At 40.4% G+C, this 27,214-nt stretch overlaps 2 protein-coding genes across 3 annotated transcripts; one reads left to right on the forward strand and one right to left on the reverse strand.

Annotated features, from left to right (window-relative positions):
* Positions 1 to 26,971, forward strand: LOC146582390 (neuronal acetylcholine receptor subunit beta-2-like). 2 transcript variants are annotated; one of them, XM_085296194.1, is made up of 7 exons: positions 1 to 297; positions 415 to 549; positions 7,918 to 8,063; positions 8,212 to 8,256; positions 10,697 to 10,806; positions 22,763 to 23,753; positions 23,942 to 26,971. In XM_085296194.1, the coding sequence occupies exons 2-7, from the start codon at positions 498 to 500 to the stop codon at positions 24,104 to 24,106; spliced, it is 1,509 nt and encodes a 502-aa protein (XP_085152320.1). In that variant the 5' UTR covers positions 1 to 297; positions 415 to 497; the 3' UTR covers positions 24,107 to 26,971. The 2 variants fall into 2 exon arrangements, with proteins under 2 accessions (XP_085152320.1, XP_085152327.1); XM_085296201.1 differs by having other exon boundaries at positions 1 to 66.
* LOC146582391 (syncytin-A-like) lies at positions 13,513 to 20,414 on the reverse strand. Its single transcript, XM_085296213.1, has 2 exons — positions 19,809 to 20,414; positions 13,513 to 15,917 (listed from the first exon to the last, which is right to left on the reverse strand). Exon 2 carries the CDS (start codon positions 15,360 to 15,362, stop codon positions 14,400 to 14,402), a length of 963 nt encoding a protein of 320 aa, XP_085152339.1. The 5' UTR covers positions 15,363 to 15,917; positions 19,809 to 20,414; the 3' UTR covers positions 13,513 to 14,399.
* Positions 26,972 to 27,214: the final 243 nt, after the last annotated feature.

Below are 27,214 nucleotides of genomic sequence, written 5' to 3' on the forward strand. Positions count from 1 at the left end.
TGCAGAGCGAAACTGACGCCCGGTCAGTGAACGCACTGGGACGGGCAGGGCGATGCGGTCACCGGGGTACTTAAATCTTTTATCTTAAGAATGGCTGCTTTGGCGATAACGGGATTGACGTATTCCCGCTAGCTCCTCAACTCACTTTCCCAAAGAAAGTGCTGTTTGTAAGGGGGGCTCTGATCTCTACAGCCGGTTTCCACTGCGCGCAATCACAGCTCTAGGACCAGCGTTACAGTCGGTGCGCTCTGGCAGAAAGCATCCAGCCTCTTTATCTCTCGGTTCTAACAGCAATCGGTATTCTTTTCAATGTCCCCCAACCCTCACTCACCGCTCGCAATGAAACCGTTGTAATCCACCCTGTTCATTGTTTTTCTTTTTTTTTCTCGGTTTCACACTTTACTTACTGCAAAGTGAGCGCAGAGAAGAGGAAAACGCGGGAAATACTCTTCATCTGCAAGTTTTCGTGTGTGTGCCGCACTGGAGGGGAGGAAGAGATGGCAGCCCCGGTGAAAGCAGCCCTGGCTCTCCTGATTTTCACCGTGACAAGTGAGTAATCCTTTCCAATCCTCTCGGAACGGGACGGGAGACTTTACTTTATTGGGCTTTAAAATCTGGCTTGGGTTGGCCATTGCAAAATTGCACACCCTCTCTTACACAAATGCGTGCCAGTTAATATAACAGGTCTGATAAGTGCTTTCTTAAGGGGTTTAATTTCTTGCATGGTTAAGCCACACTTTTACCTTGCAGACAGAGGTGGTCTCGGGAAAGCAGGCCAGTGGGGATAAGTAGCGGCATTTCCATGCGTCAAACCCTTTAGCACGTGATTTTTCAGCACGCTTCAATTAACTAACACGCTTGTCCTTTAGGCAGAAAACCCACGGAGTTTTAATTACATTTGCATTTTAAGGGCAAGGGTGTGAAATCTGAGTAAGGAGCATTCATTCACTCATTTTAGTTTGGTTCAAGACTTCATAGCCTGCAATTTAAATAACAAATCTGGCACCGTGCTTTGAAGAGAACTCGCGAAACAGCTGACTGCGTGGTTGTAAGTGCAGATACAATTATTGCTATTTAACCTACATGAAATGCCTTCATTGCCAGTAAGTGAAAAAGATACTTTGATAACAATAGCAGACATTTCAATTGAGAGTTTGCTTACTTTAACTTACATCACACCTATCAGATGATCTCCCCACCTACAGACAAGTAAAGTAACTTATGAGGTCCTAAATCAGGCAGGAGGAATCTATTATTGAGCTGTCAGTGGTGCTGAAATTGGATCAATGTGCAGCTCTACCAGGCAAACCCCAGTACCCATTGTGTTTGCTTCTCCAGTTCAGATAGACAGAGAGATAGAAAAACAGTGTTACAACTACTGCAGTGGAATTAAATTCAGTAATTGAGGGTTTAATTTACCCCCCCTGCCATGAATAGGGCGTGTTCTTACTGGAAGAAAAGTATATGCGCAGATAATATGAATTCATACGGGGGAATATGGTAAATGTGCTGATTCTTTTCTACTCTGATTGAACACTCAAAGCGATTTATACAACATGCCTCAGTCACACATTCATACAAACACTTTTTTCTATCTGACAATCACACAAACTCATACGCTGATGGGACATTGGAGAGCACAAGGATGCAAGGATACCTTGACATGCAGACTGGGGAAACCAGGGATCAAAACACCAAGCATGCAATTAGTAGATGACCTGCTCTACCTCCTGGTGTATTTCATCAGTTGCTGTATTAATAAAAATCTCAATATTAAACATGTTGTAAGTTCAAAAAGAAAGTCACTTTAATTTTTTTGAGTATTCAGTAAAACAGCTAAGAAATTAAGCAGGATTAGCTAAGTGCATTCATATTATTTAAAAAAGTACAAAAGTGAAGTTCATGGTTTCAGACTTGCTTGTTCTCTGTAACTTATTCAGTGTCACCTGTGCTCTGTCTGCCAGTGATTCACTGTATGAATCTGTCACTTCAACCAAACATTCTCATGGCTCCAACTCTAAACAGACGAAATCCAGTCAGCCACTCTGCTGGGATGCATTTGCTCCTTTGTGTTGGCTTCCCTACCGTCCTCACTCTGTGTCTCTGTTCCTGCACACCATCTTTTCTGCCTTACTCTATATTTTCACACTTTGTTTGTTTCCTATACTGCAACTTATCTAATATTTTCAGTGCTGCATCACACATTTCTCTGCCTTCTGTGCTCTCAGGATCATTTGCAGTAAATGCACAGTGCTAATGTGTGTTACAGCTACCCTATGAGATGTTTTGCTCATTGTAGGCTTGCAAGATCTTTAACATTTTGCACGAAACCATCAGTGTCACCATACCCTGATTCTGCTTCTCTGTAGCTCATGTGTGATGCATTATACGTGAGTGGGCAGAATTGTGCAGCTCCTAGTTTGTGCTTGTAGTTTCTCATGAGTTTAAAACTGGTTTCTCATAACTGCAGATGTATATCTCGCCAGCAGGGCCCAGCATCACTGAGTCAACACTTCATAGTAAACTATTAGTCATTGCGTTGGCAGGATTGTTTGGATGCTGCTCTTTGAAGGAGAGATGCATGCCGATGAAAAGATGTATCGAAGTGCTTTGCAAAGCAAAAAGAAAAAATGAAAGCGGCACCAGGTGGTGCACACCTAAGCAATGCTTCCACTTAGAGGTGACACTGAGCGAGCTGAGCGCAAAAGAAAGGCACTTTTACTGCATCTGCTGTCTCTCTTATATCCTAAATCTGCACATGTTCCTGTCACGCTGTGAACAAAAGAGCAAAGCAGGACAGGAAGACACGAGGGAGAGATTGCGACAGATTAAAAGAAAATCATTGTAATAAGAGAATTTGTTTTATTCTCACAGACAGAAGGACTGTCTGGGATGAGGAAAAGTTCGGAGCAAAACAAGTAAAAGAAATCCCACGAGGCACAAAAAACACAAAAATCTCTCAGGCAGTAGATTTGCTACGAACAATATGAAATGCGTGGATGTGAGACTCTGTGGATGTGTATGCACGCAGGCCTGTATTTTATAACATGACTGATATGGACAGCATCCTGAGTAAAACCAAAGACAGCTGAATCCTAAATTGTTTTGGCCTCTGAAAGGCCACTGCAGATGGTAACACGCTGAATAATTCACTAACCTGAAAAGAAACCTACAGGATGTAGAACTGTTTTTTCCTCTCCTCTCTGCACTCTTGACTGATGACACAACCTCTCTGTCCATCTGCATCACTCAAACTCAGCGGCACGCCTGAAAGCTTGTTTTTGTTTGTTTTTTAATTATTTCCATGTTGTGATGGAAACGGTGTCAATTTTATGCGAGCGAGAAAGACTTTGAGAATAATCTCTGATTGTGTCTGCGTCTCCGCGCAAGTAAGATGATGGCATTTTTATTTTAGCGGTAATGAATTATTGAGGTGTGGAGAGTGCAGTGAGGCAGACAGGAGTGTGTGTGCATACATGTGTGATGAGACCTGTTGGTAGACTCCCTCCTGCTCCATCTCTACTTAAGCCGTATCCGCATCTTATTTTAGCATCATCTACCATTTTAGCCATTACCGTCGAACCCACCATCTATATCGCATCTCTTCATCATTTTCAGACACATGACGCAAATTGTCTTTCCCAGTTTGTTCATGCTTTGTGCTGGATTTATTTTTATACTGCCTCCCTTTACATTTTTAAGGCAATGTGACGTTTCTTGTTTCTCTCAGGCTGAAATCAGAGTGCAGCCATGGAACAGCCACAAGCTGAAGTCACTAGAGAAGGAGTAACGCGTTAGGGTCAAACAGCTACAAAACTGTGCATTCAAATTAGAAACCACATCTGTTTAGTTATTTCACTTTGTTCTACTACAGTGCTCTTTTTGTATAGTGTATAGATGTGTTTGAATTTTGTCTATTGCTCCTGCTCCAAATGACTTTTTTACTGATTGTTCTCTGCTTCAGAAAGATTGAAACACTTAGAGCAAATAGCGAAGGCGATGAGAATGATTTTAGTCACGATAGCAATAAAATGTTAATTTTCAAAGTAACTGTGAGAGCTTAGAGACTTCTCTAAAAAATACTGTGTCTTTATAATCTTAAAACAGTTGTGGGAAATGGTTTATTGGCAGTGCTTAACTTGAATTGCCCCATCTGACAACAAAATTTTTTTCACTGGAACTTTATTCCTGTGCTGGGATAAGCTTTTAAACATGTTTTATTTGTTGCGTCCTATAAATAGAATCACATGCAAAGCAAATGTGATAATTAACAAATAGAAACAAAAATAAAATAAAATGGATCTGTAAAGAGTATACGACTGAGGACTCACATATATGACATTTGAGGTTGAGTCATTGATCAAAAGTACTGAGCGAATAAAAAAAGAACAATAAATATGAAAATCAAAAGAACATAACAAAGAAAACATGCAGGAGCCAAGCAGGACAGCAAAAACATACACTGTAACAAGAGTAAGACAGGACTATACACTCACTGGTCACTTTGTTAGGTAAACCTTCCTGTAACTCTTTTTGCATTCAAAACTGCTGTAATTATTCGTGGCATAGATTCAACAAGGTGCTGGAAACATTCCTCACAGATTTTGGCCCATTTTGACACGAGAGCATCACATGGATTCAGCAGATTTTCCAGCTGGACATCTACGATGGGAATCTCCTGCTCCACCACATCCATGGAGGCCATTCGAGTACAGTGAAGTCATGTGCCGTGTGTTATTTGCCTGCTCAAAGCAGTCAGACTATCCTCTTACTGTGGGGCTGATCACCACAAAGGAGGTTAAAATCAGAAAGTAGCGCCAAAAACTAACAGGAAGTAACCAAAAGACAAAATACTAAACACAGACATGAATAACAAACCCCTGTGTGTAGGTGCTAATGGAAAGACATGAGAGAGTGGACAAGAGACGGGAAATACTAAGGGATTTAAAACTACTACAACCAATAAAAACCAAGATCTGAACCAAAACACTCAACATTGGAATAACCAGACACTAAAAACAGCAAAAGACACAGGACTAATATTTTAACATAAAAATAACAATGAAATTAACAGGAACCAAAACTCAGTCACAACAGACTGATTTTCTGGTACTTGATACCTTAAAACTCTGAAATCAGAAGAGCTGAAGGCCACCAAAATCTGATAACCAGTTGATTTGAATTAGAAGTAGAAGTTGGCCTCATACGGCTGTTTATTGCATGTAAACAGTGAATTGTTGTCAGGCTTTAATCCCTTTAAAAATGAAACTCATAAATCCCTGTTATTACTCATCACCATAATATAGCATGATCCTATTTAATTTTATCTGATGATTGTACTAATCTGGGAATTGTTTTGTCTCACGCTCTGATGTTTCCATTGTATGTTGTCGTGTCTCTATTGTCCTCTTCTCCTGGCACGAGTCTCCTCTCCCTCTAATCCTGACAGACGCAGCTTTTTGTCTCTGAGGAGGTTTACCTTCGGGGTTTCTTGTCATAGTTGCTCAGACACCGGACACTTCTCCTGTCTCCTGTCTGAAGGTTAATGTAAAGTGACCAAGTGTAGCATATACCTCTTCTTCTGTCACCTGCCTTTAAAGCTCAGATCCTCTTATTTTCAGTCTGATTCTGACATGTTTCAAAACATATTGGTTTCTTGAGTATATCTTGACAAGACAGTTGAGAGCATGGCTGCAAAGCTATACAAGTGAAGTGCCTGAACAGGTGTGTTCTTCTAAGTTGACATACAATGCCATTATGGGGTAGAATATGGTTAGAAAATAGATTTCAGTGCTAAAGTTGTTTAAATATACTGTGTTTCAAACAGCAATTTGTTTTTGCCCCTCAGCAGTAAAAGGCTGATGGGGTATTGTCATAGAGAACAAGGCACATCTAATAAAAATCTTGGTTCAGAGGTCAGTTTTGGTGAAAATTACCTAGGATTTTCAAACTTTAACCACAGGTGCAAATAATAGGAGACTGCTATGATATTTTGACTTGCTTCTTCGCAACTTCCGTGTTACTTGCTTTGGCCAGGCAAAGGCAGATCACAGTTTACCTGCTTTGTGTCTGGCAAAGCCAAAGATGACTCATCTAAACAGACACCACTGCATAATAGAGGACTGGCAGCGTTACTCTTCATTAAGACACTGACACAAACCCCGTTATTTACTTTTCTGGTTCTCTAGTGTTTTGTTTGTGCTTTTAGGATAAAGGTTAAGATTCAACATGTACTATGTAACTTGTTTTTTTGAAGCTGGTAGTTTATGTTGCTTTGCAAAGCATTAATACAATTCACTTTTTTTCTTTTTCCCCTGCTCGTCATTCTCCTGTATACACTGTATACGCATAGCCAACAGTCATGTCAAGTTTATTTATGAGGCACACACAGAAAAAAAATGCTGCCACAAAAGCCTCCCAGACCTCAAATAACATAAAAACACACAAGGCAAATCATACCAGGAAACAACACATTGAGGACAAAACAGGACAGCATAGAAAGCTTTTAAATGGAAATTTATGTGACAAGACTTGTTTGTGTGGCAGCACAAAAGACAATGGCTTCTTAAATTGCAGTTAAACATAAAACAGAACAGATATGCGATAAGTCATCCATAATATTTTCTTTATTTAGTATTTATTCCTTAAAAAACACCAATATTTATTCCTCTTAAAATTGAATATACAGTCAGTAGTTTATATGATGAAATGTCTGGGCATGAGGTGCTTTGAGCAGGTGCAAAACTTGTTTATGTTTTTGTGTTTGTGTATTGAATTGTGACTGAATACAATTACATGTGATCTGTTTGTGAGACAGTAACACTCCCACTCATGACACATACACACGAGCGCATGAGAGCATGCAGCGGGCTGCATCACTGCAGCACGTAATTGGCGAAACCTGACAACACGAGATTTAAACATCGCTTCACCAGCTAGAGTTTTGGGCATCTGTGTTTTCTCATTCAAGTCCCACTGAAATTAAATGTGAATCGTGAGTGTGTTAGCGGTCATTAAAATGCTTTAATTGCATACACATATATTTTATAGTCACCCAGCCAAAATGCAGGGCTGCAAACAAGGAGGTATTTACTGCAGGAGACTCAAAGTGAAGTTAATGGATGGTCAACCAAACAACAGCTTATTCTGCTGTAAATTTTAGCTCAAGGTTGTGTTAAATTCAAGGTCTACATAAGGCCCCAGTTCACTGTACCCAATAACTTAAGCTGCACGGTAGTAAAGATGTGCTTACTGTTAGCTTGATCTGGCTGCATCATCACAACAAGCACTCGACTGAGATGATGAAATTACGAATAAGTCTGGCTTATTCTTGACATTTTCTGACTGTATGATAGCCAGAGGACATTTATCTCCGTGAAACAGAATAAACTGGAGTAGCTACTATTACGTATGAGGAAGAAATATGGAATATGTTCATTCTTAATAATGCAATTTATCTTTTACTTTATAAAATTGGAGCTAATTTATTTTAAGAAAACAGATGAAGACTGTATACAATAGTTCTGGAAACAGTCCAGAGATTCACAACGCCAGTCTGCATGCCAAAGTATCTTTGGGCAAGTTACTGAACCCCAAGTTGATCCTAAAGCTTTATTAGAGTGTGAATATTAGACAGAAAGAACAGATGTGGAACGATGCTGTATAGAGTTCAGATTAAAGGTAGAAAAATACTCAATAAGAACCAGTCCAGTTACTGTTTGCTTTTCATTTACAGAGTGGAACCAGTGGTGTATTAGACTGTGCTCACACTTGCTTGTCATATCATAGTCAAGTCAGTGCTTAGCACTTTTCTAACATGCCTTTGATAGGAGGTTATATTGGGTTGTAATGAGTTGTGATATCCTCTGTAGTGTACTTCTGACTGTTTTCCCCCTGTGTGCGTATTTGTGTGTGCAGCTATCCTGTGTGCGGAGGTAGAGGAACGGTTGGTGAATCACCTGTTGTCACCAGAGCGCTACAACAAACTCATCAGGCCAGCTATCAACACCAGCCAGCAGGTCACCATTTACATCCAGGTGTCTCTAGCCCAGCTGATCAATGTGGTAAGAAAACACACAAACAAACCCATAACCTCACATACTGTGAGCAAAGAGGCATACCCTACTAATGTCAAATGACTGGGGAACACGTTAACCTGGTTGTTGTCAGTGGAGCCACTGTTTACAGAATTTTCCCATGTCTGTGTTTCAGAATGAGAGAGAGCAGATCATGACCACCAACTGTTGGCTCACCCAGGTTAGTGTCAAAGCACCTTGCTCATAATTTTTTGTTTGTTTGTTTCCGAGGATCAGACCAATTGAAAAATTTGACCATTAGGGTCTATCGGTTCATGAACCACTACAATTATAAATGTACTGTCATGGTCCTGGGTCAGTGACCCAGTGTTTTGAGTTTTTGTATCATTGTTGAACTTTGATTTTGTCATTTTTTTTATCTTTTCTAGTCTTTTGGTTTCGGTTTCTGTGTTCTATGGTTGCTGCCCCCCCCCCCCCCCCCCCGTCTGTGTTTCTTCCCTCAGGTCATGTCCAGTGTTTTTTCAAGACTCTGTGCAGGTCATGGTCATGGTCATGGTCATGTTGCTTGTTCTAGTATATATTTCATAGTTCCTTTACGTTCCAGCACAGGTCTTGTTCATAGTTGTCACAGTTGTCGTAGTCATAGTTTTCGGCTACGTTCATTAAGCATTAAGACCTGCAGTGTGAACGTAGGCTACGTTCACACTGCAGGTCTTAATGCTCAATTCCGATTTTTTGATCAAATCCGATTTTTTTGTCTGCTCGTTCACACTACAAATAAAATGCGACAGCAAACGCGCTCTAGTGTGAACGCTCAAAGCGGCCCGCATGCGCAAAAGAAGACGTCACACACAACGCGCTCTGTTTAGACCCAGAGCAAACAATATTGTTTGACTGATGGCCCTTAATATAAAGACTTCGGACTTCACGTTTCCCAATTTTTGCTTTAAGTTATTTTGTTATTTACATAATAATGTAGATAACCTAATAATTATCCTTATTGCTGTTTTAGAGAGGAGCGGTGCTTCAAAGGATAGTTGCAGATTTCTATCTGAATCTGCAGATTATGCAGTACAAATAAAATGTTAACGTTTCTCCAACGTTGTCTTCCCAGCAGTTTCACCGGATGGCCAAGAAGCTTTCGCGATGTCTTATCGGGCGCTTCTCCGGCGCTGATAATTGGCGTCTGTCTTGTGTCAGTGACGTAAAAGACGGATTTAATGCGACTTGGCCATTCATACAGCAGTCGCTTTCTGAAACATCGGATATGTATCGGATTCAGTACCACATACAAAAGTGACCCAGATCGGATTTGAAAATATCGGATTTGTGCCGTTCACACTGTCATACCATGATCGGATATGGGTCGCATAGGGTCAAAAAAATCTGATTTGATGCGCTTTCGCCTGCAGTGTGAACATAGCCAAAGTTTCTCCAGTTAAGGTTTTAGTTTAGGTTAACCACTGTCCCTGCTGTTTGGTTTGCCTTTCTGTAAGCCTCAATAAAGGCTCGCCTTTCGTTTAAAGTTCAGTTTTGTCTCCTTGCCTGTGTTCATGCCTGGGTCCTCACTCATTCACACATGGTCTGCCCTGCGGACCGTGACATGTTCTTTAAATGCATTTGTATGTATTCATGTAGTTAATGATAGATGTCTCTTTTTGTCAGAAATCATGGGCATGAGTACCATGGTAATTTTGGGCTTTTAATGACTTCACTGAACTGTTTTCTAGAGTGTCACATACATCTTTAATGATTAAGAAAAAACAAGAATTAGGTGCACAAGTATGAATTTTTTTTGGATTTCCTCTAATCCACACAGTCACCCTATGAGAGGAAATTAGTTAGCATGTTTAGGAACAAGCAAGGAATCACAAAGGATCGAACCTGCCATGAACTGGAAGTTGCTGGAACACCAGCATCACTGTTCACACTGAAGTTACCATGGACTGAAATTATAATCAACAAAGAAACCTCGGCTCCAAAATGAACACTTTCACATACAACAGAAATTTGCAGCTGCCCACAAGGACAGGCCAAATGTCTTCTAGAGAAATATTCTATGGTTAGATGAGACAAAGATTGAGCTTTTTGGCCACATTGACAAGAACTATGTTTGGAGGAATAAAGGTGAGGCTTTAATACCTAAGAACAATATACCAGCTGTCAAGTATGGTGGTGGTAACATTATGCTCTGGGACAGTTTTGCTGCCAGTGGTACTGTTGCACAAACTGGATGCAATAATAAAGAAGGACTACCTCCAAATTCTTCAGCGGCGCCTCAAATCAGCAGCTAGATGGTTGAAACTTGGAGACAACTCTGTGTTCTAACAAGAAAACAATCCCAAACACACATCACAGCTGGTTTTGGAGTGGATATAGCAGTCTACCTTTAAGGTACTGAAACTCTGGGGACTACTCTTGAAAGTGGAGTCGTGTCAGGAAACCAAACAATTTCCATCCACTCTATCAGTTCTGACAGAAATAGTGGCCAGAATTATGCCAGAAGCTTGTTGATGACTACCCAAAAAAGCCTCAAATTACCACAACATTCAAGCCCATAATAAATATTTGTTAACTTGTGACCATAACTGTATGTGGCTCTTGATTTTAATTGTTTACTTGTATGTTCATGCATGCCCTTACGTGCCTTTCTACACCAGGGTTGGAATGACTACAGATTAATGTGGGATCCTGAAGAGTACGAGGGAATCAAGAAAATCCGACTCCCGTCACAACACATCTGGTTGCCTGACATTGTCCTTTACAACAAGTATGTCCTCTTTGTGACAGACGCAATAAATGTGTGTGTGTGTAAAACTAAGTGATGAAAGTAGGAACAGACAGAAAGCTTGAGTAACTTCACTTTAATATTTACAAAAGCCCCATTTCCCTAAAAGCTTTCCAATTCTATCCTCTTACTCAGTCTATCCTCCTATCTCATTTTTAGCCCACTTGTCACTTCTTTTAGGTTAATAAATAGTGAATAATGAACCAACAAATTTTTAATGGCATTGTATGGAGCGTCTGCAGACAGTCTGATAATAATGAAGACTGTTTGAATGTTAGAGAGCGTATGAATCATTCACACAAGGAGATTATGAATTACAATGGCAGAATCAGGCCTGTTGTAGACAGAGTAAAACAATTTGTTTTTATCTCTTAAGTGTTAATCCGTAAGGTCACCAGTTTTGGTGCACTTGAATAATATTACTTTTTAATCAATATTCACTGCTCCATTTGAGGCTAACCTTGCAGTACGCAGTAGAGACTGCTTCACACTATACACTAAATGTTTACCTTTCAGGTTTTTTAGACTTCCTGTAAACATTTGCAGTTCGTTTATGATTGGAAAGAAAAGCTTCAGATTTATTCCTGCGCAATTCTGCAACTACTGTGTTGACAGAAACACAGAAATCCAGACTTTCCAACTTAGTTACATTGGAGAGCAGGATATCCTTGTACATTATTGATTGTTTTGTACTGCGAGCACAGGTATACAAAATGATGAGGTGAGAATATCTTGGCACATCTGGGATTTATCTTGTAACTCTGGAAAATGGCTGCAGGGAAAAATCAATACATCAGTACTTCTGCACTGTAAAAAAAGAGGAACTCGGAGAAATAAGCTGCACTGCTCTTATTCACTGGAGAGTCGGCTGACAGACGCAAAGGCCTGTGAACGTCACGTCGTCTGTCACCCATATAGGTCAGCAGATGGGTCTCATCGCCATCTGTTAGTTTCTTGAAAAACATTAACTGTTGATTTTCCCCGTTTAAAATGTATTCAGTGGGAAAGTCCTTCCTTTGTTGTACCACAGAACAAAAGCATCATAGCCAAATGCAGTTTGAGTTTTTGCTGAATTTTGTTTTGTGTGGTGATCAGAGGTTTTTTCATCTGGCTTTTCTGTGTTAAGTTTGCTCCCTGTGCCTGTACAGCTTCTTTCTGGGCCACATTCCAGAAACCTGCACTTTAGGTTAATTCCTGATATGTTGTTTGCTTGACACAGTCAAGCAAAGTCAAGCAGTTTTGCACAAGCATGCATAAATAGGTACTGTTTTTTCTACCTGCCCATAGGAGAAATAATTTGAGAATATAATTCTTTGAATAGTAAAAGTAATTTTATTTCTGAATTTAAGAACAGTTGTTGCAGAAAGGTAATATGAGTGTGAAAGCTGTGTCTGCCTCTTTAGGCTGTAGGAATAATTACACTGAGCCCACAGTTGATGTGGGCTTACGATGAGGAAAAACCACAGTAGTGGTAATCTGCTTTGTTTCCTGTTAATGGTTTTATTCATTAGACCATAATGTTTCATTTGAAAGATGAATTTCTTTTTTGTTTGCAGCATCAGAAATCTTTTTGTAGGCGTTCTCCGCTTTCGCGCCACAGGATTTAATAAACTCATTTCTGCAGTGTCTTGATGCATGCTCAGTCATCCAGGTAACTAAATCCCAAAAGGTTGATTCTGTTCATCTGGACATAGCGTTTTCAGTGGGAGAAAAGTTTTGTCAGTCAATCAAGTGACTTCTTCTGTCTCTGGCGACTGCAGGTTTCCCTAACCTTACAAATAGTACATTTGCACAATGGGCTGGTAGGTCAGTTCCTTGATTGTTAATATGCAAATTCTCATGACCAATGATCAACAACCACTGATTAAAGCCCATCGATCAAAGACCATAAGTACCATTCATAGAGAGTTGGGGAATGGCCGCAATCACAGCATTGTAAGATGGCGAAAGTAAGATTTGCATGAAAAGGGAAAGACCATCTCTGAATCGAGGAGGAGGCCTAAGGGAACATCTTTCACCATCTTACAATGCTGTGATTGCAGCTGTTCCCCAGCTCTCTGTGATATTTAAGTCCAGTAAGTTGTGATTGGAGCATTCATGACCTTGTTGTTGAGCACATTTCCCAGTTGCTTGATTGGATTGATATCTGTACAATTTACACCAAGTCTGTGAAGGTTCTCAGTCATCCAGGTCATTGTAGTCTAAGGAGCTTGGAAAGAAAAGCGTCTGGACTTCTTTAAGTTGCTTGAAGCAACTTAAAGAAGTCCAGACGCTTTTCTTTCCAAGCTCCTTAGACAATTTAGACCAAGTCAACACCTCAAGCTCATTTATGAACCATTTTTGCTTTGAGGCAGGGCACATTATGCTGCTGAAAGAGGCCAGAGACATCAGGGAAAAGCATTTCCATGAAAGGGTGTACATGGTCTACAACAATGCTTAGCTAGGTGGTATGTGTCAAATATGCACATGGATGGCAGGACCCAACGTTTCCCAGCAGAACATTGCCCAAAGCATTGCATGCACCCGGCCATCCACGGGATGTAAACGAAAGACCAGGCCACCTTCTTCCATTGCTCCATGGTCTAGTTCTGATACTCACGTGTCCATTGTTTTCACTTTCAGCATGGACACTGTTGGGGGAAAACTCTGTAAAAGACCCAGGAGAAATAAAGACACAATGAGACAAAGTTACTTTCTTTATCAAACGTGTACACGGGTGAGCTGCTAAGAACAACTCACACCATGCACAGTGGCTTGGTAATTTTTATAGGAAAGACAGTGAGAACAGGATAAGAAAATACAAAACAAATAAAATAAACAACTCCATATGTGGCGCTAGTCTCGTCAGCAGAGAGCTGGGAGAAGGCTGTGAGAGATAAAACAATCTAAAACAATACGTCCCAAAACAGTATGTCTTTGCTGAGAAAGTCTAAAAAGATAATTCTAAACTAATCTAACCATAGGCAAAGGGCAGACAAAAGGCATCTTTGTACATTTAAAAGAAGGTAAAGAAACATAGAATCATTTTTCCTGTAACATTCCCTCCTGTTTAACTTATTTTAAATGTATACAACAATTGTCTATGAAAATTATTTATTAAGTATCTTAGGCCATTTTTAATTTCCAAAATTTTCAAAATGTCAGCATAGCAGAAATGGCAGTCATTTGGTCTAAAGAATAAAACAAAGAAAATAATAAAAGAAAAACATAGTAAATGAAAATCATAGTAAATGAAATAACAAGTGGAATAAACAAGAAAAAATAATAAAACTAAAACTACAAAAAATAAAAGGATGAAAACTAAAATGAAAACTTTGTATTTAAAAAAAAATGATGAAAACCTAATATGTAAAATGAAAACTTCAAAAAATACAAGGATGAAAACCTTATATTTAAAATGAAAACTTACAAAAAATAAAAGTATGAAAACGTTATAAAAATGAAAAACTTTATGTTTAAAAGTCAAGACTTCAAAAAAAAATAAAAGCATGAAAACCTGCATAAACTACTAATGTTTTAATCAGTGCATGATCACTTGACAAGTCATTTTTAATCACCACGTCATTTATTAGCAGCTAGTACAAGTTCTCCTCTAACAGAATTGCAACGGGATGTTGTTCTTCTTGAGGCACGGCAACATAAGCAGTCATTGTAGTTGTTATCATCTTTGAAATCATTACTCTTAGGCATGGCAACACACACAACACTAATATGAGCAGTGCTATCATGATGAGACCTAGAAGGAAAAATGGCTTTGCTACAGCAGCCAGCCATGAACCGCTGAACAGCCAGTCCAGCCAGCCTTGTGCTGTAGCTGCTCCAGGTGTGTGTTCAGTGACATATTTTTGCAGAGCGGTCAAATTCTGCAAAGCTTCATAAATGTCTCCTCCAGTTTCGTATCCATCAGGGATAAAAGTGCAACATGTCTCACCTATGAGCTTGCAAACTCCTCCTTGTGATGCTGTTAGCAGGTCTAGTGTCAGTCTGTTCTGCAGCACCATCGTTCTGATGGCCTGCTGTTCTCCTGCTAAGGCGGTTCCCAGGGTCTTAGTCAAGTTGATGTGTCGTAGCAGAGCATATCGGTTGATTTCCACATGATCCCGCACCTCGGCAACTCCAATGCCGGGGATCAAGCTCTGTAAGAATTTCACTCCACCTCCCCAGATGCGAAACTCTCCCGGCACTCCAGTGTCCACAGTAATGCCGAAAGAATTGGGTGAGGTGAAGTCCACTTCACGTCTCTGTCGGCGGCTTGGGTGATGTGCAACACGTTGCATGAAGAAAACGTGATCTGATAATTCCACCAGGGCGCACAGACCTCCCCAACCTTCAGGGAGTGACAGATAAGCCTTGTTGCCACATAGGAAGTACCAGTCAGCCAAAACTCTGGTTCCTCTGCTGCTGGGTGCCGTCCGTGCACATCCTGTCTGGTACTGAGTCTTTGTTTGTAGTGGCATTCGGTAGCTGTAGTCGGAGCGACAGTTGAGGCTCATCAGTGTCGCGTTACTGGCACAGGTTTCGTTGAGTGAACAGTCCATACACTTCCTCTCGTTCCTTGGTGGGCAGAAAGTGTATATGTATTTGCATAGCAGTCAGTTTTATTATTCAAGTAAGCTGTAGTGTTCATAAACTGCCACCAGAAATTAGTGGCATAGCCATGGGGAAACTTGGTGTACTTTCCTTTGTCATACAGTGTCTGCCTTTTCTCCATATAACGTGACTTGTTGTCCCTCATGGAAGCAAAGGTGAGGAGCCCGGCCATGGTCAGGGCTGCTGCAGTTGATAAGAGCCACCACCTCATGACGACGGAACACACCCTCCTGTCGCGAGTAGACCCCCCGGCCAGGAAAGCTGACCCCTCCACCGGGCGAGATCACAACAAGCGGGCAAGCCTGCCGTCAGCTGTGTTTAGATGGCTTCACTGACTCGCCTGCAGTGACTCTGATGGATCCAGGATGGTCGTCCCGCAATTTTGCAAGCGGTCGGTGTAGTGAGGAGGACTTGGTATGGCCCCTCCCACCTGGGTGTGCTCCAGTTTTTCCTTTGGAGCACCTTGATCAGAACCCAGTCACCGGGCTTTAGTCTGCAAGACACTTGATAGACATCATTACATTCTTCGTCATTTACAATCATCTCTTTATTTTCCTACAACTTAGACATACATTTTGCTACTGAAATTGTATCTGCCTTTTTCACTGGGTAGATTTCTGGCCACTTTGAGAATACATCTATAACCACTAGGGTGTATTTTTACCCTTGGCATTCATTTAGCTCAATAAAGTCCATATGGATTGTGTGGTCTCAGGTTTCCCTGAGCATTATATTTTTGACACGTCATGCACGTTCTGACAAATTGTTTTGCTGAGGTTTCAAAATTTACAGTGTAGAATTTACAGTGTAGAAATGAGAGTTGACAATACTGGTCAGTCCCCCCGTTGACAAATGCGTACAGCCATGAGTCACTAATGCCGCCATTTTGTGGAGGAATTTTGGCAACACTGGCTTGCCATAACACATCATTAAGTCGTTTGTCAGAACTGCACCGTGTTTTAGCCATTTTGCCTGCTCTGCTGTGCTTGCTGCTTTTTGTTCATTTTTCAACACATCCAGTGGAATCTGATGTGTGTTTACTGCCATCAATGTGATGTTTGCCTGTTGTGCCGCCTATTTTGCTGCTCTGTCAGCAAAATTGTTGCCTGTAGTAATGAAAGAGTCAGTAGGCGTTGTAAGAGGTTGGCATGCTGGTTTGCCAGTTGGTGTAATCATTCCTCTGGTTTTCCAGATTTTTTGCAAAATGATGCACAGCAGAGAAAACATACTGGCTGTCTATATAAATGGTTATTTGTTTATCTTTGTGTATTTCACATGCGCAACAATCTCGTGTGAAGTGACCTTTCTCTCCACGGTTCTAGCAGGCGTTGTCTCTATGTTATCTGCTGTTTCTGCGTGGCTGTCTGCGGCCTTGGTGTTTGTGACTTTGCTCGCCTCTCTGTTCCTGATAGCCACCTGCGAATTAGTGTTTTAGTCTGTTGTCAACAGTCAGCCTTATTTTTAAGTTACAGAAAGCTTCTCCCTTTTTTTGTTTTTTGTTTTTTTGTTTGGGAGAATAGATGCAACTCTACATTTTCACTTAAGGCAGTTTTAGATAATTTCTAGTTCTTCAAACAATGCATGGATCTCACACATTTCAAACTTTCAAGTTAGGGTTGTTTCCCATTTATACAAATATATATATGTATATATATATTTAACTTTGCATAGCTCACAGCTCTAAACCTAGGCATTTTTCAATCATATGCCTATCACTATGTGTCACTGTGATTCTCAAGTATTGTCACAAGTTCGTTTAAATTCGTTTCCAAAACCAACAAAATAATCAAACAAAAACAAAAAACATAAACGTGTCAGGACACAAAAGAAAAAAGAAAGATGCTGCCACCCGAACAAGGCAGAAGTCTGCATATGTTGGCTTTTAATAGCATGCAGCTTGTAACATGGTAGACTAATGTGCCTGTGTTAATTCAGCTCCATATTATTGTGTGAAGTTGCACTGGGTTGGGAGTGGTTTTGTGTGTGTCACATTTTTGGTGAGCCAATGGCTGGAATGGGGTTGGACTAATTAGAGGCAGGTGTACTTGATTGCACTGATACACTGGTCTTCTTATAGCCCACACTACAAACACTGCTGTGTTGTTTTGTCTCTCTGTGCAGGTATGTAATGTGATGAAATCAGATATGTTTGGGATGGACGGGTTTTGCCCTATGAATTTTATATTAAGTGTGTCGTTTTGTCTCTCTGTGCAGTCCAGGGCCTATTATATGCCACAGCCTAAAGGCAGCTGGGTTGCAGAGGCTTGAGTGACCACTGACTATATGCTTGCAGGGTGGTGGGTCTCCAAGGACAACTTCTAACCCTGTTAAAGGCAACATGTGGAGTGCAACTTGGCTGTGTGGCATAGCTGGCTCTGGCCTTGGGACTGTGTGTTTTTATACAATTCTTAAGTGGGACACTGGACTGTTTTATCTTTTATCTCTTGATATAGTTTTTGTCAATAAATTATCTTTTAGAATTTTATTGACTGACATCTTTTTGCCCACGACTGAGACGGTTGGTCAGACCTAGAGTCTTTCTTTGGGTGTGTTACAGCAGCTTCTGCTCTAAAAGAAACAAATAAATAAAAAGAAAAGAAAATGTGGAACATGCTCATCAGCTTAGCAGTGTCTACATATTTAATTCAGCTTCTCAATCCTGTAGTTTTAGCTGTTGTCTACAGGGTTTTGCTTATTGGTTGTTATTATAGGTGTGCTCTATATCTCAGCAATGTGTCATTCTAGGATGATAGGTTTCAAGCTGGTCAAGTGCCTCTATGCACTTCATTAGTTTAGTTATTCTCCGTATTGTCTTCATCTCACATGTCATTACACTGAGTTTCAGCAAACCTTAAGCTTGATGCAGACTACTGCTTAACAATTATTCACCTCACATCATAACAGACTAAGGTGCCTCTTCATATTAATATTATGTCATTGTTAATATTATCCTCTTTGTCTTATATGACAGCAATAGCATATTATAATATTTTATCAGTGTGTACCACTATACTACTACTGAGCCAATTTGATAGTTAGGATCATCTTATTCAGCAAACAGATAATTTTGAATTCATCCAATCTGCGGTCACATTTGTTCTCTCTGTTGCATGGCGGACCAGGCAGTTCTATTATAATATATTATTTATATTTTATTTTGTATCCATCAAGGGCTTCAGATGACCTGCAGAATCATCCTTTTCCCAGGGTGGAGACAGTTACCTTTTCACACACTGTCCTTGGCTGAACAATGACACAGCCTTAATATACCTTATTTATTTTATTAAAATATTTTCGTGTGAATTATTTGCTTTATATTCATTTTATACATTGTGGGCATGGTCATCATGCCAACTGTGTTTCATTGTTAATATCACTTTACAGGTTGTTATCCTTGCTATTATTAATTTCAAATACTCTAAAGATAATTGCTACTGTAATTTTCCCTTTGTTCATCTTTATTTCGTACTTTTTATATTTATATCTACTCAGTGGGGTCTGTTTTCAACCCTTTTAAACTACTTCAAACTACTTTGATCTCTAGTTTTCACTTAATAAGGGATTATTATGTTCTTCCTGATATGGGTGTTGCTGCAGATGCGGCTGCAGGAGTGAGTGATGGTTTACTAAAAGGATTGTGGGAACTGCACAGTGTCTCGTCTTCTGGTTTTACTAAACTGTCAGTTGGATTCTGTTCTTCTGACTGTTTATATTTTGTTTTCTTAAATCTCTCAGTTTACAGACACTGTTTTTGTCCGGCGTCTGGGCTTTTCTTTTCTCACCACTGCTCGTCAGCAGGAGTGAGTTTTAATTTCACTTGCTTGATTACCCATCTTATTTATGTATTTACTTATTTTTTGTTTAAGTAATACACAATACAGCTGCTATCACCTTCGCTGGTATTAGAGACGAGAGTGGTTGCTCACACGCCCTTCTACTTTCGGACTATTTCCAAAAGCGGTGTGAACTTTACGAGACGGAACTCGACCGTTCTCTCAACTCACCAGCACGTCAGTGAATAGCAGTAAAAGAAAAACACAGTAGGAGCAGCTCAGTCTCTTATTGGACCGTGAAAATTCAGCTTGCTCCATTAATTAAAACAATACACACACTTTCACATTCACAGCTTCGACGCGCGCGCGACCGGAACCCTTATGATAAGGGGAGCTCCCAGAGCTACTTACTCCCTAGACCCAGTCTAGACCCAGCTGGGGGAGCTACCCAGAGCTCCAAAGCTACCAGTCGACGAGCTCCCAGAGCTACCAGTCGACGAGCTACGCTACCAGTCGACGAGCTTCCAAAGCTACCAGTCGACGAGCTACTTCCGCTATTTTAAATTCCCTGAATTCAAAATGCGCTTTTACGCAAGATTGTGTCAGTGTGTCTGTATCTACCTGGTCAGTGTCGCCGGGTCTGGTCCACCTCGATCGGGCCCCACCACCGTGGGTCGCTTTCTAAGACGTTGGCCAAGACCCGAATTTAACGCTCTTGGTCTTTTTCCACACACCTGGTGTGTGGGCTGTCGACAGGCGAACAACGTGGACTGGTCACGGAGATGGGACACGATGGAGGTGATCCGGCTGTCGAAGGACCAAGAAATGTTGGGGGAAAACTCTGTAAAAGACCCAGGAGAAATAAAGACACAATGAGACAAAGTTACTTTCTTTATCAAACGTGTACACGGGTGAGCTGCTAAGAACAACTCACACCATGCACAGTGGCTTGGTAATTTTTATAGGAAAGACAGTGAGAACAGGATAAGAAAATACAAAACAAATAAAATAAACAACTCCATATGTGGCGCTAGTCTCGTCAGCAGAGAGCTGGGAGAAGGCTGTGAGAGATAAAACAATCTAAAACAATACGTCCCAAAACAGTATGTCTTTGCTGAGAAAGTCTAAAAAGATAATTCTAAACTAATCTAACCATAGGCAAAGGGCAGACAAAAGGCATCTTTGTACATTTAAAAGAAGGTAAAGAAACATAGAATCATTTTTCCTGTAACAGACACCCTGACTAGTCTGTGGCTGTGAAGATACATGCGCAACAAACAGCAATCAATTGTGTTTCTGACAATTTTCTATCAGAACCAGCATGAACTTTTTTTTTTGACTATTTGAGCTACAGCACCTCGTCTGTTGGATTGGACCACACAGGCCAGCCTTAGCTGTCCATGTGCATCAGTGACCCTCAGCTGCTGTTACCTTGTCTCTGCTTCATCATGGATATCAGACCACTTTTGATAGATATTGACCACAGCAAACAGGGAACAACCCACAAGACCTGGCACTTTGGTGATACTTTGACCCAGTCACCTACATCAAACTCACTCAAATCCATACACTTGCCCATTTTTCCTCCTTGTACCTCATCACCTTTGAGGATAAAATGTTGCTCGCTAATCTATCCCACCTACTAACAAGTGCTGTGATGAAGAGACAGTCAGTGATACTCAAGTTGCCTGTCAGTGCTCATAATGTAATGCCTAAAACGCACCTCTGAAGCTGCAGGGTACTGAGTTATCTACTGAGCATTTAGGGTTTGGAAACCTTGTTTTAGGGCATCTCAGTGTTGCTAATGAAGGACAAGCAGCTGTTTTTTATTCTCTTCCCAGATTTATCCAAGTTTCCCCTTAACTTATGTAATAATTTACATGAAAACAACCTCTTGTGTCATGACAAAATCTCCAACAACTGTTCTTGAACTCTGAGTCATGATTTTCATCGGATCATGGTGTTTTATGATTGAACTTCGGCTTTTAGGCCAACATGGAGAAAAGTTCCCAAAGTGCGCAGGATAAAAAGGGAAACTTGAGTTTGAAATGAAACCTCAGAAAACATGCGTGATTGTTCTCTCAGCTACTGTAACCACTAAGCTTGAGTCTGACAGAGTCTTACAGTTGTTTGAACTGTTCTTGTGTTTTGACCTTATGCTTGCAGGCATTCAAATTTTATGAATGGAGATTGCTCATCAGCTGAAGGACAACCTGAAGAGCATAATAGCTTAAGAGACCAGTGAGAGGTCATCTATCTAACTTCAGGTTGAGGTCTAACTTTGGGAGACCTGAGGTCACAGTAAGCAGGTGGGACCTCTGCATTTTTTATTAGTCTGGATATACACAGCAGCCCCAAAGCATTAGAGGCAAGTGGGATGGTTGTATTCCTGACCCACTTTATAATTGATAGGCCACTTATTTATAATGCATCCCCTGCAGCCCTGATGAGATGAAGAAAAAAAGTCAGTCTCAGCAGATTTGAGTTGTGAGGGACAGGTGTTGCCTTGATGCCAGCATGTGTCCCAGGCCAAGCTCTTCCCTTGAGATGCTAAATGCATCCTTTGGACTTCAAACTGTTGCATGCGTCACCTCTGCAGCCTCATGGTAGCAGTCAGGCAATCTTTTACTCAGCATTTGGTGAATGAATTAACATAAAATCCATGTTTGTCTCGCGCTAAAAGTCTGTAACAGGATTTCTTGACTTTATTCAGAGAATAAAAGGCTATTAAAAGACTATTTTAATAAATGTGATGGGATATTGACAAGTGTCCGACAGCACAGTGTTTCTTATCAACTGAAGCTAAAAGTGTGCAGCTGTATAACAAAGTACAATGCTAATTAAAATCTGACAATAGCCATTATCAGACTGAAACAGCCAAATGTTGTAAAAAGGCAGAGTTGGGTATATCAGTGATATTGAAGAATGATCAGATACCAGATTATCAATCATTATAGGAGCAATTATTTTATTTACACAGTAATTAACGCTTATTGTTGACTTTAATTTAAGTTCATTAAGTAATTTTGTTTGAATGTGGCTTCAGCAACTCATACCACCAAAACCACATCACTGTCTGAAAGCATTTTGGAAATAAGAAAATGAACATACTGTACATAGGTGTGTTTGTTAAGAAGTGCAAACTCTCACAAGAGGATTATTTTTCTTCACTGAAAGAGCAGAGCACGCTCTATCAACTCAAACCGTGTCAGCTTTCCAACCTAACTCTGTGTCCGAATCATAGATGTCCACAGAAAGCACATTATTCTGGGTGAAAAGGGGCAAACAGCGGAGACTTTATTTTAGGAATTATATTTTCGTTTTTATTCACAGTTTTGTCTGTCTAAGGAAATCAAGTTACCTGTAAAGTTAAGCAAAAATGATTTGCATTAAAACACTCAAGTGTCCTTGAGTGTTCTCTTGTTTCAGTTGGCGTATCTTTGTGAGTATGCTTGAAGCGCCTCAGCTGGCTCCTTCAAATATAAGAAGCACTGGTTTAAATGATGTGATATGGGCAATCTTTTTGTGAGTGCTTGACTTTACTGACTTTATCTCATCTCCTGCCTTTTCCTCAGTGCTGATGGGACATATGAAGTCTCCTTCTACTCCAACGCTTTGGTCTCCAATAATGGTGAAGTGGCCTGGCTCCCACCAGCGATCTACAAGTCGGCCTGTAAAATCGAAGTCCGTGATTTTCCCTTTGACCAGCAGAACTGCACTCTCAAGTTTCGCTCTTGGACCTACGACCACACGGAGATCGATCTCATCCTCCTCAGTGATTACGCCTCACGCGATGACTTCAAGCCTAGTGGCGAGTGGGATATTGTTTCACTGCCTGGACGCAAGAATGAAGACCCTAACGATATTAGATACCTGGATATTACTTATGATTTTATTATCAAGAGAAAACCTCTCTTCTACACCATCAACCTGATCATTCCCTGCATCCTGATCACGTCGCTGGCTATTCTTGTCTTCTACCTCCCATCAGACTGTGGTGAGAAGATGACTCTTTGTATCTCAGTCCTCCTGGCCCTTACTGTGTTTTTACTCCTTATCTCAAAGATTGTGCCACCTACGTCTCTAGCAGTGCCTCTGATTGGGAAGTACCTAATGTTTACAATGGTGCTGGTCACCTTCTCTATTGTCACCAGCGTTTGCGTGCTCAATGTGCACCATCGGTCACCCAGTACGCACACCATGCCTCCTTGGGTCAAGCGTGTCTTTCTGTACCGGCTCCCCTCTTTCCTCTTCATGCGGAGACCAGGAAGTTCCAACATCCGTGAACGGTTCCGGAAAAAACACCAGAAGCAGAAGTACTCTGACCGGAAGCAGTGTGGAACAGAAGTTGGAGGTGGAAGCTCCGTGGGAATGGCTGATTCCTCCTCATCCTTCTTTGTCAATGAGGAGTCAGCCAAGCGCTATGGCTGGAGGGTCAGTGACTGCTCAGAGAACACAGAGTTCAGGAAGAGGATGACGCTCAAGAGCAACATTGACGTGGAGGATGCAGTGGATGGAGTACGTTATATTGCGGAGAAGATGAAGAGTGAGGATGATGATGAAGGGGTAGGTGTTTTGAAGAAGTAATCGGATATATATCATGATTTATATGCTTATATATATATATATAAAAGAAAGTACTTCTTTCTTTTGTAAGGTTTAATCATAATCACTTGTTACCTGAATCTCAGTTCACTTTAGTTCAGACTCATGAACACAAGTGGTTAATATCCAACGTCTTTATCTCTCTGCAGATCATTGAAGACTGGAAATACGTGGCGATGGTTATCGACCGTCTTTTCCTGTGGATCTTTGTGTTTGTGTGTGTAGTTGGGACAATGGGGCTCTTCATGCAACCTCTTTTTCAGAGTTATAACACCCCCATTGTTGAGGACATGGATCATAAATCTGAAACTTGATGTGACTCAGAAGTGACTTTTTATTTCCAGAAGCAGATTTTAACACATAAAGTCATATGTCCGCCTCTCACCTCACTCTGACTGGGAAAGGACGCATTTTAGCCTTTCCATTTCCTCCTCCCCATCCCTGCTCTGCCCTTTGAATCTTACACATATACCCCCCGCAGTCCTGTAATCAACTCATCTGCCATTCACACAGGGGCTGTGATTGTTTTATTTCAGAGGATCTGCCACCCCAAGCTTTATAACAGAAAAAAATTAAGAAAAAAACATAACCCAAGGTGTTTTTTTGTGTTTTTTTATCTGTCACAATATTTACTTCAATACCTTTATCTAAAAGGTTGGGATGCTATGCAAAATGTGGTTGTATTCTCATTTTGGAGAGCCAGCACAAGTCTGGGTGTAGCCTCTTGTATCAGCCACACTTTCACTAATCCCTATAAACAAATGCGTACAGACAGCCATGGCTGCGTGAACCACCAGGCAGCATACCATTCAGTACAACAAGGCAACAGCCTTTATACCTTTACCTGCAGCATCACTTTGCTTTAAGAATGTGAGTGCTGGACAGACCACAACAGTTTGGAGCATTATGAAACAAAAAGAAAGAACTGCACTGCAAAACAGTGCTGGGAAAACTGCTTTTCCCCTTCCTGATTTCTTTCTTTCTTTTTTCTTTCTTTTTTGCATATTTCTCACACTTAAATATTTCAGAGCTTTAAAAAGATTTTAATATTAGATAAAAATAACCTGAATAAATAGAAAATCCAAACTTACATCATGTCTGCAGTCAAAGCAGGTGGTGGTGTGATGGTCGGGGGCTGCTTTGCTGCCTAAGGACCTGAACAACTTGCTATAATAGATGAAGACTTAGGCCTACCAGAAAATCCTGAAAGAGAATTTCTGGCCATCAGTTTTGCTCCAGCGCACTCAGGTTATACAGCATGATAAAAAATACACCATCAAGTCAACCTGTGAATGGCTTAAAAAACAAAAATGAAGATTTTGGAGTGTAGACTTCAGACTTCAATCCTGCCTTGGCATGACCTTAAAAGACTGTTCATGACCAACCCCCCCTCAAACATGGGTGAATTAAAACAACTCTGCAAAGAAGAGTGGAGCAAAATTCTACCACAGCGATGTCAAAGACTCGATGCGAATTACTGCAAATACTTGATTGCAGTTCTTGCTGCCAAGGGTGGCACAACCAGTTCTTAGGTTTAGTGGGAAATTACTTTTTTCACACAAGGCCACGTGGGTTTGGATAGACTTTTTCCCCTTAATAAATGAAATCATCACTGAATAACTTGAGTTATCTTTGTCTAATATTAAAATTTGTTTTATGTTCTGAAACATTTTACAGAATGCTGAAAACTAAGAAACCAGGAAGGGGCGGGGTACTTTTTATAGTAATGCATATTAGATAGAATATAAAAGAAAATAGAAAATAAACAACTCTGAAATATGCTATTAGTATCACGTTAAAAATAAATATTTTTAACACATATTTTTAGCTTCTACTTTGTAGTATTTTTAGTTAAACAAAGATTTTAAATGATTTTTTGTTCTATTTATGTTAAGATTTTACACAGCGTCCCAATTTAAAAAAAAAAAAGGATTATATTTAATACCTTTCTTGTATCATTCTCACAAGAAAACTAGAAAAGAACAAGAACAAGAGCCAAGTTACAATTAACCAAAATGCTGTTTAAATATAAAATATTAAGCCTGATCTGATCACTTAGGGGTCAATATCTTTCTTATAGGACTGAAATGTAGCATATTTGAAAACTCACATCTTTACTGGAAACGAGACTGAAGGTACCCTTATCATTGTTCGTAAAGGTTACACAAACAACAACTCAGGACTTATATTCCACCCCATTTATTTCTTATCTGTGTCGCTGCGTCCAAATCAAGAAATAATTCTAGTGGCTGAGTCATGACATAACTGGGACTAGCATGCGCACAAACCAGTACAGATGCTGATTTTGTTAACTTGAAGAGTGACAGAGCCCAAAGAGAAACAAAATCTTACAAACCGGCTGATTTTCCAGATGTGGACTTTACATCACTCATGCACGCCTCAAGAGCAAAAGATGAATCTGCTTTGTGAAGACACCCAGAAGATGCTCACTCCCCTTGTGTCCTTTTGCCAATACCAATATACAGCCGACACAAAACAGCTGACAGCTGGACTGCTTAAATAACAATGATAGGTGTGTATGAGGGAGGCGACCAGCCTTTTGTTTACGCTCACACAGCTCACTGTGCAGATAGGCTGACTTGGTAAGCTGATCAAATCTATGAGCATCTTTGTTTGAAATAAAGGCGGGTAAATAGTGCTAAAAATTCTCCAAACCAATGACTTTGAAGCTGTTGCTTGTTGCCGTGCTGATTTTAAAAGTACAGCATGCCGGTCAAAAGCAGTGCTCATCAGCATCCATCACCAAAAAACCAGCAGCAATAATATTGTACAGTATTTTATACACACTGACGTGGATGAAATGACCAAACAGCCTGTCGCTTCACTTTCATTATCTGCCATCATATTGTATACTTTACAGTCTGTTCTCAGATGAATTACTTGAAATCATATCCTGTTATTTCTGAGAGGTATTATATAACGTTTCACCTTCCTAATGCACTCGTCGGTCACTGCTGCCAATGTCAGCTTGGGAAAAAAAGGGTTTACTGATCTAATCCAGCTTGATTGATTTGTTTCATTTTTCATTTGTTGGTGGATGGTTGAATGAAAACATGCCTGTCTTTCTTCCCAGTAGACAGTCATGTTACGTGACATGCTGAGTTTTGTCTAACAGTAAGGGGCTGTGTTGGGACCTGATGTCTTGCTAAATGAATCAATAAAGGGTAATGAAAGCAACAAGCAGGCCTCATGAATCCCATCTACACTATTCACTCTGGCCTGTGTTTTTTTTTTTCACATGCCTTAGTTTCTGCGTTTATCTCTATCTGGGACATTTTTATTCTCATTTTCTGTCTTCCTTCTTGATTTTTTGCTTATATAGTCGGAGATCATTTCACCTGAAAGTACAAAAGAAAAAAAAAGAATTTTGAGCAGGAGTTTCTGGAGTGTGTGCGATCTAT

The sequence above is a fragment of the Mchenga conophoros genome, linkage group LG2 (assembly GCF_057382185.1).
Source record: "Mchenga conophoros isolate Kocher_MC1m ecotype Shallow Benthic linkage group LG2, M_conophoros_male_GT1.1, whole genome shotgun sequence".
NCBI lineage: Eukaryota > Metazoa > Chordata > Actinopteri > Cichliformes > Cichlidae > Mchenga > Mchenga conophoros.